Source organism: Physeter macrocephalus, chromosome 4 (assembly GCF_002837175.3).
Source record: "Physeter macrocephalus isolate SW-GA chromosome 4, ASM283717v5, whole genome shotgun sequence".
In the NCBI taxonomy this organism is placed as follows: Eukaryota; Metazoa; Chordata; class Mammalia; order Artiodactyla; family Physeteridae; genus Physeter; species Physeter macrocephalus.
Window position 1 is genome coordinate 116,496,831 of NC_041217.1, and position 13,419 is coordinate 116,510,249.

The following is a 13,419-nucleotide window of genomic DNA, read 5'->3' on the forward strand; positions in this document are numbered from 1 at the left end:
CTCTGGAGCCCGCGAGCCACAACTACTGAGTCCGTGTGCCACAACTACTAAAGCCCGTGCGCCTAGAGCCTGTGCTCCACAACAAAAGAAGCCACTGCAATGAGAAGCCCACGCACCACAACGAAGAGTAGCCCCTGCTCGCAGCAACTAGAGAAAGCCTGTGTGCAGCAACAAAGACCCAACGCAGCCAAAAAAATAAATAAGTAAAATTTATTTTAAAATATATAAAAAAATAAAAGGATTGGGAATTCCCTGGCGGTCCAGTGCTTAGGACTCAGTACTTTCACTGCTGGGGCCTGAGTTCAATCCCTGGTCGGGGAACTAGGATCCTGCAGGCCGCGCAGCTTCTATGTTTCTATATAAGATACATGAATGGATAGTAAGCACGTGAAAAGATGCTCAACATGACTAATTAGGGAAATGCAAATCAAAACCACGATGAGATACCAACTCACTATCATGAGAGTGGCTACTATTAAAAAAACAGAAAACAAGTGTTGGCAAGGATGTAAAGAAACTAGAACCCTTGTGCAGTGCTGGTAGAAATAAAAAATGGTGCAACCACTATGGTAAACAGTATGGCAATTCCTCAAAAAATTAAAAATAGAATTACCATATGATGCAGAAATTTCACTTCTGGGTATATACCCAAAATAACTGAAAGCAGGAACCTGAATAGATACTTGTACAGTCATGTTTACAGCAGCATTATTCACAAAAGCCAAAAGGTAGAAGCAACCCAAGTTCCAGCAATGAATGAATGAATAAACAAAATGTGGTATATTCATAAAATCAAATGTTATCCAACTTGGGGAAAAAGAGGGAATTCTGACACATGCTACAACATGGATGAACCTCGAAAACATTTTGCTAAGTGAAGTAAGCCAGTCACAAAAAGGCAAATACTATGTAACTCCACTTATGAGGTACCTAGAGTAGTCAAATCAAATCCATAGAGACAGAATAGAGAATGGTGGTTGCCAGTAGCTGGTGGGAGGGGGAATAAAGAATTGCTGTTTAGTGGCTCCAGAGTTCCAGTTTTGCAAGATGAAAAGAGTTCCCAAGATTGGTTGCACAATAGTGTCAACGTACCTAATGCTACTGAACTGCACATTTAAAAATGGTTAAAATGGTAAATTTTGTTACATATATTTTACCACAATAAATAAAGTTAATATTAAAGGACTGTAATAGTGAGAACAAGCCTATTTGAATAACATAATTCTCTGAAAATAACTGTAATAGACTGTAAATTCACTTAAGGTAGGAAGATTTTTTTTTAAGTAATACAATCTCCTTTTAAGAGTTATGAATATGATAACAAAAAAACATGAAATAAAAACCAAGTAAGTTTTAAACTACTTTAATAAACACTTTGAAGCATTTAAAACCCCAAATGAAATTTAAATACTGTATACACAATACGCTCTGAGCAATAGACTTATTATTCAACTTCGTATTTCTTTTTTTTTTTTTTTTTTTTTTTTACCTGGCTGAGAGAATAGTACCAAGACAGAGGAAGATCAAACACTCTTAGTGCTGCTGTCCTCAGGGAAAACTGTGATTCACTGACTGTTTCTTCTGACATGACTCCTCTTCTAATCTTCAGTAAATGAAACAAAAAATATATTAGCCACAAAGATTTCTGGTTATTCTACAAATGAAAGATACAAATTGAAAATTTAACTCTTTTTAAACAGCTTTCTTTTTTGCACTTAATTAAACAGCTTTCTTTTTTGTACACTAACCTGAAGAAAATAACATTCTGAGCCAAATTTACTTGAGCTAAAAGTTTATTAATCACCAAAGTAACCAAAAAGAAAATGAGTTAGATTTCAATTTTGAGTTCAAGTTGTAAATTTTCCTTAGAAAACTGCAGGTTCTAGATTCTCTCTTTTCTGGTTAAAAAAATGTTTCAGCTGTTAAATAGTAATTTAAAATATTTTTCTTCCTACTTATTTCCTTCCAATAACAGCATTGGGGGGGGGCAGGTACTGAAAGAAATCTGATTGGCATCTTGACTCTAGGGGCTAAAAATGAACGTCGGGGCTCAATGAACTTCAGAACTCATGCATTTATTCTCCTACTGTCCCGTTTTAGAAAAATTTTTATTTTATATTGAAATATAGTTGATCCTACTATCCCATTTTAAAGCCCTTGAAAGAAATGACATACATGCTGTGAAATTTTAATATTGTTTGAATGCCTATTTCTACTGAAACCAAAGAAAGAAAAATCAGTTGTCCACAGAGAAGGCAGTCATCACTGAGAGAGGACCTTAAAGGTAGCAGAACGCTGACAGAAACATGATGGTTCAGGGTCTGGGTCTATGCTTTGTAGAGCCAGAAAGTCAGTTTTATCAGTGTACCCAGCTGGATACACACTAAACAAATTCACAGAGTATTGATATAAATTAGTTTACAAATTTGCTCATTTATAATAAGGAAATACACTATCTAGTGAAAGAATACCTTTATATGCTATCGAAACATACCCTTTCTGAAATAAGACATTGCAGGTAGTTGAATTAAGTATAAAAGACTGTGTGGGGCTTCCCTAGAGGCGCAGTGGTTGCGAGTCCGCCTGCCGATACAGGGGACACAGGTTTGTGCCCCGGTCCGGGAGGATCCCACATGCCGCGGAGCGGCTGGGCCCGTGAGCCATGGCCGCTGGGCCTGCGCGTCCGGAGCCTGTGCTCCGCAGCGGGAGAGGCCACATGAATGCCTATTTCTACTGAAACCAAAGAAAGAAAAATCAGTTGTCCACAGAGAAGGCAGTCATCACTGAGAGAGGACCTTAAAGGTAGCAGAACGCTGACAGAAACATGATGGTTCAGGGTCTGGGTCTATGCTTTGTAGAGCCAGAAAGTCAGTTTTATCAGTGTACCCAGCTGGATACACACTAAACAAATTCACAGAGTATTGATATAAATTAGTTTACAAATTTGCTCATTTATAATAAGGAAATACACTATCTAGTGAAAGAATACCTTTATATGCTATCGAAACATACCCTTTCTGAAATAAGACATTGCAGGTAGTTGAATTAAGTATAAAAGACTGTGTGGGGCTTCCCTAGAGGCACAGTGGTTGCGAGTCCGCCTGCCGATACAGGGGACACAGGTTTGTGCCCCGGTCCGGGAGGATTCCACATGCCGCGGAGCGGCTGGGCCCGTGAGCCATGGCCGCTGGGCCTGCGCGTCCGGAGCCTGTGCTCCGCAGCGGGAGAGGCCACGGCAGTGAGAGGCCCGCGTACCGCAAAAAAAAAAAAAAAAAGTTTGTGTGGTGAGCACAAAATTAATGGGCCCTGAGGAATATTTCATACAAGCTGGGAAAGAGCCTGAGAACTGTTTCTGGTGTACAAGAGTAGGCTTCCCCACTAGCCAGAATGTTTAGGCCTACCGAATTCAATACTTCGTTCCCTTGAAGAGTGCTGTACAAACTACCAAACAGAAAACAGAAACTACCAACAATCCCTCTATAAAAACTTATTTGCTATACTTTAAGTCCTTTATTTCTGCATATATCTCTGCTCTCTTCTTCTAAACTCTAGTAGACTAATCCCTTCCGTTAATAAGCCCCGTTTTTGTTTTTGTTTTTTTCAGACAACTATCAAAACTACTAATTAAGTAGTAGTTTCCTTTCACATGAAGCACAGTAATACTTCTTAAGGTGGGTTACTGCTACTGACCGTTTACCTTTTCCCTATTAGGGACACTCAAGGAGTATAAACTTAATTCCCCCTCACTCATATTCTAAATATAATATTTCAGCTCAGTGTAATTAGTTCTAATTGAAGTACATTTATTCTAACCAACAAACTGTGATAGAGACATATTATTCAGAAATACAAAGGAAATCATGAAGAAACAGTTAAACAAGTGAAAAACAGTCTTCTGAGGAATGAGACTAGGGATGTAGGGAGGTTGGGCAGGGAACCACTGTTTTTCATTATAAGTGCTTCTGTAATATTTGATTGTTTAAGTGCCTACATGTACTACTTTTTTGAAATGTTACACACAAAAAAGGAGGGGAAGCACATTTATCCCCCCCCAAAAAAAACCCCAAAAAAACCTGACAACTTCTTTTAGAGAAACATTTTTAGTAACGAAATAGATTCTGGATCATTAAAGCTATCTGTGCTATTGAATTAAAAATTAAAAAAAAAAAGATACTGAGAGTAATTCACCCAAAGTGATTTTCTCCATAACAGAGTTCCAGATTTTTAAGCAGAGGAGAAAGAAAATAAAGCAATCACTTCAATTTGCTGCAGGGGTTTTCTTAAAAGAATTCTGACAAATGTCTATTTTTGCATTCTAACCACCTCATTCCCTTTCATTTAAAATCACTGAGGAAGTGATTCCAAACTTAATCATTAATAATCGAATAGCTTTTAAAAACTTGTCATTTCAGTTGCTTTCATAAATATTAATTTTAAAAAACCATGAAGGCAGTTTCATGATTATTCGAATTTCGAGAGGGGGGTCTAAAACATCACCAAAAATATTATACTCCGTAATATTACTCGCTTCTCTCCATTCTAACCACGAGAGTTAAAAATAAGTGTCATAAATAGAATTTGTTTCTTAAACACCCTAAAATTGGACTTTATAATCCAAGCAAGAATGAAAGTCTGAAATATCCACAAAATTTTGATAATCTATACAACCGAACTCTGAGAAGATACTTGAAATACAGCAAAAATGCTTACTTGCAATAATGATAAAATAATAATAAAGGTCTGTGCACGAGCAAGACCTTTTGGAGTCCTCCCTCCAGAAAATAAAAGTTGAACAACTTTATTTACAGAAGGGCTCTAACGCCACAAACCTCCCGATGCTAAATTATTCTCGGAAAGCATCTTCAAGGAAAGCGTAATCTTCCTCATCCAAAAACCACTCCCCGCTCAAACCACTGACATTCTTGCAGGAACTTGTACCACATTAGCTGCCCCTCCCTCAGGCCTCCCTCACCCCCACCGCGCTCTCCTCTGCGGGCTTCCTTTTTCTTTACCAAGAGGACCAGGAAAGGGGCTCCCTCTCGGCTCAGCCGCCCCGACCGACCCTCGCTCCGGCTCCAAGCGGTCGCCAGCCCACCCTGATTCAGCGGTCCCGGCGGGCCTCCTTCCGGCTTTCTGTTCTTCCACCCGCACTCGGAGTCCAGAGGTCGCAGGCTGGCGCTCTTGCCCGCCCAGCAGTCTCTACCCCGTGGCCGCTGCGACCCCAACCGACCCTCCGCCCGCCTGCTCCACCCGCGTACCTGGCGCTCCAGGGTAAGTGTAGCCTGCCCACGCCTACTTCCCCGCCGCAGCGAGCCGCAGGCTGACCCCAGGGGCGGAGTCCTTCCGGGGTCAGGAGTGGGAAGGTGGAGAGAAAGTCGCGGGGGCCTCCTAGCCTTTCAGCGTGAGGGGCTACGTGTGAAGCAGCTCCCGCCATTTTTGTTTAAAAAAAAGTTTGTGTGGTGAGCACAAAATTAATGGGCCCTGAGGAATATTTCATACAAGCTGGGAAAGAGCCTGAGAACTGTTTCTGGTGTACAAGAGTAGGCTTCCCCACTAGCCAGAATGTTTAGGCCTACCGAATTCAATACTTCGTTCCCTTGAAGAGTGCTGTACAAACTACCAAACAGAAAACAGAAACTACCAACAATCCCTCTATAAAAACTTATTTGCTATACTTTAAGTCCTTTATTTCTGCATATATCTCTGCTCTCTTCTTCTAAACTCTAGTAGACTAATCCCTTCCGTTAATAAGCCCCGTTTTTGTTTTTGTTTTTTTCAGACAACTATCAAAACTACTAATTAAGTAGTAGTTTCCTTTCACATGAAGCACAGTAATACTTCTTAAGGTGGGTTACTGCTACTGACCGTTTACCTTTTCCCTATTAGGGACACTCAAGGAGTATAAACTTAATTCCCCCTCACTCATATTCTAAATATAATATTTCAGCTCAGTGTAATTAGTTCTAATTGAAGTACATTTATTCTAACCAACAAACTGTGATAGAGACATATTATTCAGAAATACAAAGGAAATCATGAAGAAACAGTTAAACAAGTGAAAAACAGTCTTCTGAGGAATGAGACTAGGGATGTAGGGAGGTTGGGCAGGGAACCACTGTTTTTCATTATAAGTGCTTCTGTAATATTTGATTGTTTAAGTGCCTACATGTACTACTTTTTTGAAATGTTACACACAAAAAAGGAGGGGAAGCACATTTATCCCCCCCCAAAAAAAACCCCAAAAAAACCTGACAACTTCTTTTAGAGAAACATTTTTAGTAACGAAATAGATTCTGGATCATTAAAGCTATCTGTGCTATTGAATTAAAAATTAAAAAAAAAAAGATACTGAGAGTAATTCACCCAAAGTGATTTTCTCCATAACAGAGTTCCAGATTTTTAAGCAGAGGAGAAAGAAAATAAAGCAATCACTTCAATTTGCTGCAGGGGTTTTCTTAAAAGAATTCTGACAAATGTCTATTTTTGCATTCTAACCACCTCATTCCCTTTCATTTAAAATCACTGAGGAAGTGATTCCAAACTTAATCATTAATAATCGAATAGCTTTTAAAAACTTGTCATTTCAGTTGCTTTCATAAATATTAATTTTAAAAAACCATGAAGGCAGTTTCATGATTATTCGAATTTCGAGAGGGGGGTCTAAAACATCACCAAAAATATTATACTCCGTAATATTACTCGCTTCTCTCCATTCTAACCACGAGAGTTAAAAATAAGTGTCATAAATAGAATTTGTTTCTTAAACACCCTAAAATTGGACTTTATAATCCAAGCAAGAATGAAAGTCTGAAATATCCACAAAATTTTGATAATCTATACAACCGAACTCTGAGAAGATACTTGAAATACAGCAAAAATGCTTACTTGCAATAACGATAAAATAATAATAAAGGTCTGTGCACGAGCAAGACCTTTTGGAGTCCTCCCTCCAGAAAATAAAAGTTGAACAACTTTATTTACAGAAGGGCTCTAACGCCACAAACCTCCCGATGCTAAATTATTCTCGGAAAGCATCTTCAAGGAAAGCGTAATCTTCCTCATCCAAAAACCACTCCCCGCTCAAACCACTGACATTCTTGCAGGAACTTGTACCACATTAGCTGCCCCTCCCTCAGGCCTCCCTCACCCCCACCGCGCTCTCCTCTGCGGGCTTCCTTTTTCTTTACCAAGAGGACCAGGAAAGGGGCTCCCTCTCGGCTCAGCCGCCCCGACCGACCCTCGCTCCGGCTCCAAGCGGTCGCCAGCCCACCCTGATTCAGCGGTCCCGGCGGGCCTCCTTCCGGCTTTCTGTTCTTCCACCCGCACTCGGAGTCCAGAGGTCGCAGGCTGGCGCTCTTGCCCGCCCAGCAGTCTCTACCCCGTGGCCGCTGCGACCCCAACCGACCCTCCGCCCGCCTGCTCCACCCGCGTACCTGGCGCTCCAGGGTAAGTGTAGCCTGCCCACGCCTACTTCCCCGCCGCAGCGAGCCGCAGGCTGACCCCAGGGGCGGAGTCCTTCCGGGGTCAGGAGTGGGAAGGTGGAGAGAAAGTCGCGGGGGCCTCCTAGCCTTTCAGCGTGAGGGGCTACGTGTGAAGCAGCTCCCGCCATTTTTGTTTAGGGTAGAGGCTCTCGCCCTGCCAGATAGATGTAAAATACAGAATGGAAGAATTGCATCCTCCTACAGTGCTGTCAAGAACTAGCATCCTAGTTCGTAACCATTTGAAGGTTCTAGGACCATACTATGAATCTGGTGAAAACTATGGGGCCTTTTCCCCATATGTCATTTAAATACAGTGTTAAAAAAAATACACTCACATACTATTAAAAGAAAAAATAGTGTGTGTGTGTGTGTGTGTGTATATACATATATATGTATATATATGTATACATATATATATATATATATATGAGGTTAGATGCCCAAAACAAATCCACAGGTCCCAGATTAAGAACTACTACAGACGCACAGCCCCCAAACAAATTAATGTTGAGGCATTCCAATCCTGTATTAATGATGAAGTTATTATTGATTTCAATTCCTCTTTAGCTTTTCTTCACGTTTCCTACTGAATTAGGCTACAAAATAATATGTGAATATGGTCAACTCTGAGGGGTTAGGCAATGTATTCACAGCTCCGAGGTTCTGTCTAATACTCAGTAAACTAATGAGGTGGGAGGCAGAACAACAGAAAACAACATGCTGTTTCTATGTGCAGTCCTGAGCCAAAACATTCCGTCAGAACTGCAGATTTTAAAATTCCAATTTCTGAGCATATTTGTGGTGAAAAGCCAAAATAATTTTGTAAGGATTGCTAAAACATGAGAGCACATGCTACTATTCCTATCTAAGAATCAAGAATGAACAGTCTTTTCTGGTAGTGTTCGAAATTCCCATTTAGTGAAATGGAAAATAGGGAGAATGGTAATGCAGTGTCTGATGTTACCGGATGAATAATAACTAAAAATGCACAGACTGAGTTGTGTGTGAAAGTATTGTGCACTTGTGAACATTGCTCTTGACACTTGAAGAACCTGGAATTTGTAAGGCTATGTTTGTTTATTCTTCCATCTCATGTCTGTGCCTCCTCCCTATTTCCCACAACTTCCAAACATTCAGCCTAATGGGAAGAACAGTAATAATGATGACTACCACTTAAAGCCACTTTCCTATGAACACTATCTCCTTTAATTCCACAATAACCATTATGAGAAAGATATTATTACACACTGGGTATGGATTTTACTCTTTAACAGGAGAATAAGAACTATCAGATTTTATTTATTTTGCTAAATCAGTGTAATTTGCTACAAGCCTCCCTTCTCCTGGGTTACCAGAATATTCAATCTTAGTCATTATTGGATATATCAGGTAGGATGCTGTTAGCTAGAAGCAAAAGAAAACTGAACAAATAGTAGCTTAAACCATAGGACAGGGTGGTCCACATGGATGTTAGCAACAGATGGCCACAGTCTTGTATTTGAACATTGATATCTTTTATATCTTCTGCTATCCTGGCCCAGGAAAAAAAAATGGCACTTGGATTAATTCTAAAGGTCTGATCCTCCCCCAGATAACCAAAGTCATCATGTAGTGCTCACCAAACCAGGAAGTGGAATTCATGAAATAATATTAGTTGTTGCTATTGTTCAAATACTGAGGTACTTGCTACATCAACCATTAGTGAATTTGGGTATCCTGTCTGCATAGTAATGAACGATGCTGTGGAGTCAGACTGCCACGGTTTGAATTCTTTCTCTGCCACTTACTAGGTGCATGGTCTTAGGCAAGGTACTAACCCTCATTATGCCTCAGTTTCCTCATTGGGATGTTGAGAAGAGACATGTAATAATACTTGTAAAGCACTAAGAATCTTATATAGGTATTTTTTTAGGATTACAAAAAAATTTTTTTGGATTATAGTTGATTTACAATGTTGTGTTACTTTCTGCTGTACAGCAAAGTGAGTCAGTTATACATATACATATATACTCTTTTTAAAAATTTATTTATTTATTTATTTATTTATGGTTGCGTTGGGTCTTCCTTGCTGTGCGTGGGCTTTCTCTAGTTGCGGCGAGCGGGGGCTACTCTTTGTTGCGGTGCGCGGGTTTCTCATTGCGGTGGCTTCTCTTGTTGCGGAGCATGGGCTTTAGGCGCGCAGGCTTCAGTAGTTGTGGTGCACAGGCTCAGTAGTTGTGGTTCGCGGGCTCTAGAACGCAGACTCAGTAGTTGTGGTGCGCAGGCTTAGTTGCTCCATGGCATGTGGGATCTTCCTGGACCGGGACTCGAACCCATGTCCCCTGCATTGGCAGGCGGATTCTTAACAACTGTGCCACCAGGCAATTCCCATAGTTATCTATTTTATATAGTGGTGTGTATGTCGATCCCAATCTCCCATTTGTCGACCCCAATCTCCCATTTATCCCTCCCCACCTAAGATTCTTATATAAGTTTTTAACTTGAGTTACTTGTACCTCTGTGGAATCCAAGGATAAAACTCTTATTTCCATATAATCGGTTTCCTTGGTAATCCTACATATTTTGTTTTATATGCATAGAAACATTACTTTGAGAAAGGGGTCCATAGGATTTACCAGAATGTCAATGGAATCCAACCATGACATCAAAAAATGGTTAAGAAATTAGAACATTCCCTGGCACATATTTCTAAGATATATGGCATATTAGGTGGGACTTTTCCATGTCTTTTAGCAGAAGCTCCAAAGCTGAGCAAAATAGATGCCGAGTGCCCTGAGCATTCTAAAAAAGAATGCTAAATCATCCACACAGGGCATGCTAGGAGAAAGGGCAGCCCATTTAGCAACTCTTAGCCCTCATGTACCTCCAGGGAATGATGTGGCAGAATTGGTCAAAAAAGATTGGAGAATGGAAATACCTAGGAGACAATTTTCTGGAGTGCTGTGCATTTTTCCTTCTCCTTCCCCAAGAGTGGAGAGAGAAGGGTACTTGCTTATTCCGTCCTATCACCACCTTGAGCCAAGTGAAAGAATTTTAAGAAATTCAGACAAGTTGACCTCTGTGCCCTGTAGTTTATGTCACCTGAAAAGTCTAAAGGCAACAGACTACCCCAAGAGGGCCTTTGATGACTGAGCAGAGAGACAGGGCTGCAGCAGAAATGCCCTGTACTAGCAATCTTGCAAGAAAAGTTTTCCTGTGGACCATGTGAACACCATAGAATGTAACAGGCTTCAGTTATCTTAAAAGGTTGTATCTTGAAATCAGGAGCTAAGTGGACCATCTATTGATAAATGGTTAGCTACAGATTTTTCCAAGTATTAGGAAATGAAACAGTGAAAAGTGCCCAGCAAGGCAGGGGGAGGGGAAGTCATTGAGGAACACATAAAAGGGACCTATAAGAAAAGAGCCAGCTCTTAGGAGTGGGACACAGGCAGAAAGCACCGAAGTTGTATTTAACTACACTGATGGGGTATATCTGATATTTTATTTCAGACATTTAGGATTACTGCTCACTCCATCTGAGACAATATATGACCAGTGTACTTCATTAATTATTGGTGGAAACAGTGCTTATCAAGTGACAACATTAAACCTGACAAACGCTAGCACTTTGACAATTAAAACCAATGACATTACCTAAGTAAATGAATTCTTTTAGGTAATTCATATACCCAGTTACCGTTTCCATTAACTGCTAAAACCTGCAGAGTCCCCAGCAATAACTCAAGGCCTCCTTTTAAATCTACACAATGCACTAGGGCATATACTGGCCCTTGTATCTTTGTTCTTATCACCCATCCAAGAGTATTTGACAAGACTCCTCTACAAGACAGAACTAAGCCAACCAAGGCATCTAGACCTCAGAGTATTGTTCTAGATGCTAATTTACAACATCTATTCCATACACATCCAAATATTGCAGATTCAGTTCCTTAGAATGTTAAACATAGAGTACCACATGGCCCAGCAATTCTACGCTTAGACAATACCCAAGAGAAATGAGAACATACATTGAAGTAAAAATTTGTACATGAATGTGCATAGTAGCATTATGCATAATAGCTAAAAAACGAAAGCAACCCAAATGTCTATCAACTGATGAATGGATGAATAAAATGTAGTATATTCATATAATGGAATATTATTTGGCCATAAAAAGGAATGAAGTACTGATACATGCTACAACATGGGCAAACCTTGAAAACATGTTAAGAAGCCAGTCATAAAAGATTATGTTCTTATATGATTCTGTTTACATGAACCTCCAGAATAGGAAAATCTATTGAGAAAGTAGGTTAGTGACCGCCCAGGGCAGAAAGGACTGAGAGGAAATGGAGGGGACTCCTTAAAGGGTATGGGACTTCTAAAGGGTATGGGGTAGTGAGATGTTCTAAACTTAGATTGCGGTACTAGTTGTGCAAATCTGTGAATATACTAAAAATTATTCAACTGTGTACTTTAAATACGTGAATTATATAGCATGTGAATTGTATTTCAATAAAGCTGTTACCCCCCAAAATTATTATTGCCATTTCTTAGGTCAAAAAATCGAGGCTTAAAGAGATTATGAAAATGATAAAACCTAGAGATCTGAGGCCAGAGACTGATGTAGTGCATGCTCTCCCTGCATTGCCTCAGTAGTTATCAAAATGCTAAGCTGCTCCAATAAGAAGCATGCGTTCCATTGGGAGATATTTACATCAAAATGTAAAATAAAGCATAAACAACACAGATTTTTTTCTATTAAGAGTTTAGGTAAGTCAGTTTATACTAAAGTTACTTTAAAGTAAAGAGCAATAGGGAAGAGAAACGAAGATGGCGGAGTAGAAGGATGTGCACTTACTCCCTCTTGCGAGAGCACCAGAATCACAACTAACTGCTGAACAGTCATCAACAGGAAGACACTGGAACTCACCAAAAAAATACGGCACATCCGAAGACAAAGGAGAAGTCACAATGAGATGGTAGGAGAGGTGCAATCACAATAAAATCAAATCCCACAACTGCTGGGTGGGCGACTCACAAACTGGAGAACACTTATACCACAGAAGTCCACCCAGTGGAGTGAAGGCTCTGAGCCCCACGTCAGCCTTTCCAACCTGGGGGTCCAGAAACAGAAGGAGGAATTCCTAGAGAATCAGACTTTGAAGGCTAGTGGGATTTGATGCAGGATGTTGATAGGTCTGGGGGAAACAGAGACTCCAGTCTTGGAGGGCACACAAAAGTAGTGTGTGCATCAGGACCCAGGGGAAGGAGCAGTGACCCCATAGGAGACTGAACCAGACCTACCTGCTAGTGTTGGAGGGTCTCCTGCAGAGACAGGGTGGCAGTGGCTCACCATGGGGCCAAGGACACTGACAGCAGAAGTTCTGGGAAGTACTCCTTGCTGTGAACCCTCCCAGAGTCTGCCATTAGCCCCACAAAAGGGCCTGTAGGCTCCAGTGCTGGGTCGCCTCAGGTCAAACACCCAACAGGGAGGGAACCCAGCCCCACCTATCAGCAGACAAGTGGATTAAAGTTTTACTGAGCTCTGCCCACCAGAGCAACAGTCAGCTCAACCCACCACCAGTCCCTCCCATCAGGAAGCATGCACAAGCCTCTTAGATAGCCGCATCCACCAGAGGGCAGACAGCAGAAGCAAGAACTACAGTTCTGCAGCCTGTGGAAGGAAAACCACATTCACAGAAAGACAGACAAAATGAAAAGGCAGGGCTTCCCTGGTGGCGCAGTGGTTGAGAGTCCGCCTGCCGATGCAGGGGACGCGGGTTCGTGCCCTGGTCTGGGAAGATCCCACATGCTGCAGAGCGGCTGGGCCCGTGAGCCATGGACGCTGAGCCTGCACGTCCAGAGCCTGTGCTCCGCAACGGGAGAGGCCACAACAGTGAGAGGCCTGCGTACCGCAAAAAAAAAAAAAAAAAAAGACATTTTCTGACTTTAA

General features: G+C 41.1%; 2 protein-coding genes across 6 annotated transcripts in view; one reads left to right on the plus strand and one right to left on the minus strand.

Annotated features, from left to right (window-relative positions):
* The window catches only part of MIGA1 (mitoguardin 1), a 102,579-nt gene extending 97,253 nt beyond the window's left edge, over positions 1 to 5,326 (minus strand). For 2 of the 5 annotated variants that reach the window (XM_055084513.1, XM_055084512.1), the window contains exons 1-2: positions 5,013 to 5,120; positions 1,490 to 1,603 (exon numbers count right to left, since the gene is read on the minus strand). In XM_055084513.1, the coding sequence (XP_054940488.1) occupies positions 1,490 to 1,588 (99 nt within the window). In that variant the 5' untranslated portion in view covers positions 1,589 to 1,603; positions 5,013 to 5,120. The other 3 variants (XM_007113212.4, XM_007113217.3, XM_007113213.4) reach the window with 3 other exon arrangements.
* Positions 5,327 to 7,287: 1,961 nt separating this feature from the next.
* Positions 7,288 to 13,419, plus strand: part of USP33 (ubiquitin specific peptidase 33) — an 85,344-nt gene continuing 79,212 nt past the window's right edge. The window contains exon 1 of the mRNA XM_024119562.3: positions 7,288 to 7,446. The gene's annotated coding sequence lies outside the window, so the exon portion shown is untranslated. The remainder of the gene's footprint in view (positions 7,447 to 13,419) is intronic.